At 39.5% G+C, this 1,660-nt stretch overlaps 1 protein-coding gene across 1 annotated transcript in view; it reads left to right on the top strand.

Moving 5' to 3' along the window:
• Nucleotides 1-539, top strand: part of LOC130553014 (zinc finger MYM-type protein 1-like) — a 9,868-nt gene extending 9,329 nt beyond the window's left edge. Inside the window, exon 5 of the mRNA XM_057331751.1 lies at nt 375-539. Coding sequence (XP_057187734.1) covers nt 375-539 — 165 coding nt within the window. The remainder of the gene's footprint in view (nt 1-374) is intronic.
• Nucleotides 540-1,660: the final 1,121 nt, after the last annotated feature.

Raw genomic sequence — 1,660 nt, 5'->3', positions numbered from 1 at the left:
CGTCCTTCTTTATCCAGCTCTATCATCTCAGCTCTTGTCAGGTCCCCACTTCCCATTCTCCGCTCTACCATCAGGTCAGGCCATGAACTGCATCCTGCTCGCTGTGGTAACCTTGGAACAATGAGACAAGACTGGCTGAGAGTAGAGTACTGTTCTGTACTCTTTGATGCAACAAGTACATCAGTTGTGTTTTTGGTTCCGGTTGATCCGGTTGAAATTAATTGATCCTATTAATGAGGTCGTAGGGTTTGAACTGGAAATGCTGTTTTTATTATTCTTTTATAAATATACTTATGTTTCATTGTCCGTTTCGGGTAGTACTGCGTATAATGAACAATTCTGTGATCAGTACTACGTGTTGTCATTTTTTGTAGGAAGTCACCGTCGACGTGACAGGCGTTTCATTGAAGTATATACGAGCTCCTAAACGCCGAGACTCAAGCGGTGCTTCGCTGACGGGGTCTGTGGTGCACTGCTGTGGTGCTTCCATGCTCTCTAATGCCGTTATACTGCCGAGGCTTGGTATTTGTGACAACTGAATTAGTATTACATGTATGCATTTGGCAGACGCCAAAGATGCAAAAGCGACTTGCATTGCATTATAGGAGTATGTGCGGCCCCTGGGATCGAACCCGTGACCTTTGCTCAAACCACTGAGCCACAGGGAAGCTTAAACAATGTTACATTATTTACATGATTCAATCGTCCAAATTCATATAGACAACCTGGTCTGTAGGGACCCGTACCATGTCTCTGAGACCAGTTGAAGAATAAAGCAACATAGAGTCATGATAAGACACCAGCCAATCTGCCTTTGCAACAAACCAAATGTTCACGGCGCCTCGCCAACAGGGCTTCGAAACACGACAGTAATACACCACGCACATCGTCCGCATAGAACTGCTTTCATCAGCTCGTAACAGAATATTATTTAGTCTGTCGTTACACTATGTAGTCTTTACATGTTCTTAAATATTTTAATACAAACGTATGTATAGGTCTTCTAATTGTTCAGTTTGTCATTTAAAATCAGTGTCTTGGTTTCAATGATTTATGAAATTGGCATGAATGAATGAATGTAAAGCTGATGTGTAACCGTGTTTACCAAACTGACTTTTTTATCTTTTGAAATTGATCACTGTTTTCCTGTTATGTATGTATTATTTATATCATTCAAAAACAGTTTTTGTTTACAGTGTTTTGTAAAGTTGCTTTGCAACAATGTATAAATTAATTGAATTATTTTCTGTGAATACTGTTTTTTGCAACAATGTATAAATTAATTGAATTACTTTCTGTGAATACTGTTTTTTTTCAATGCATGCATTCCAACTTTCTACATCGGTAAAGTATCCAATTTTTGTTTCAAATGAATGTTCATTATTTACAGTAATATCATTATAGTCAGATGCCATTTTAAAAATATTATAATTTAAGGGGCAGAATGATGCTCTAATGTTAACCCATACATGCAAATCAGTGTTGTAGTCGAGACCAGCTCATTCGAGTCCGAGTCAAGTCCGAGTCTAGAGTAGTTCGAGTCAAGACCGAGTCCAGAGTAGGTTGAGTTCGTGTCAAGACCGAGTCCAGAGAGGGTCGAGTCCGAGTCAAGTCCGAGTCCTAGGACAAGAGATCTGAGTTGAGACCTATAGAAATCTTC

This window comes from Triplophysa rosa, linkage group LG4 (genome assembly GCF_024868665.1).
Source record: "Triplophysa rosa linkage group LG4, Trosa_1v2, whole genome shotgun sequence".
In the NCBI taxonomy this organism is placed as follows: Eukaryota; Metazoa; Chordata; class Actinopteri; order Cypriniformes; family Nemacheilidae; genus Triplophysa; species Triplophysa rosa.
Note: the sequence above shows the minus strand (reverse complement) of the source record. Positions and strands in the feature narration are given on the sequence as shown.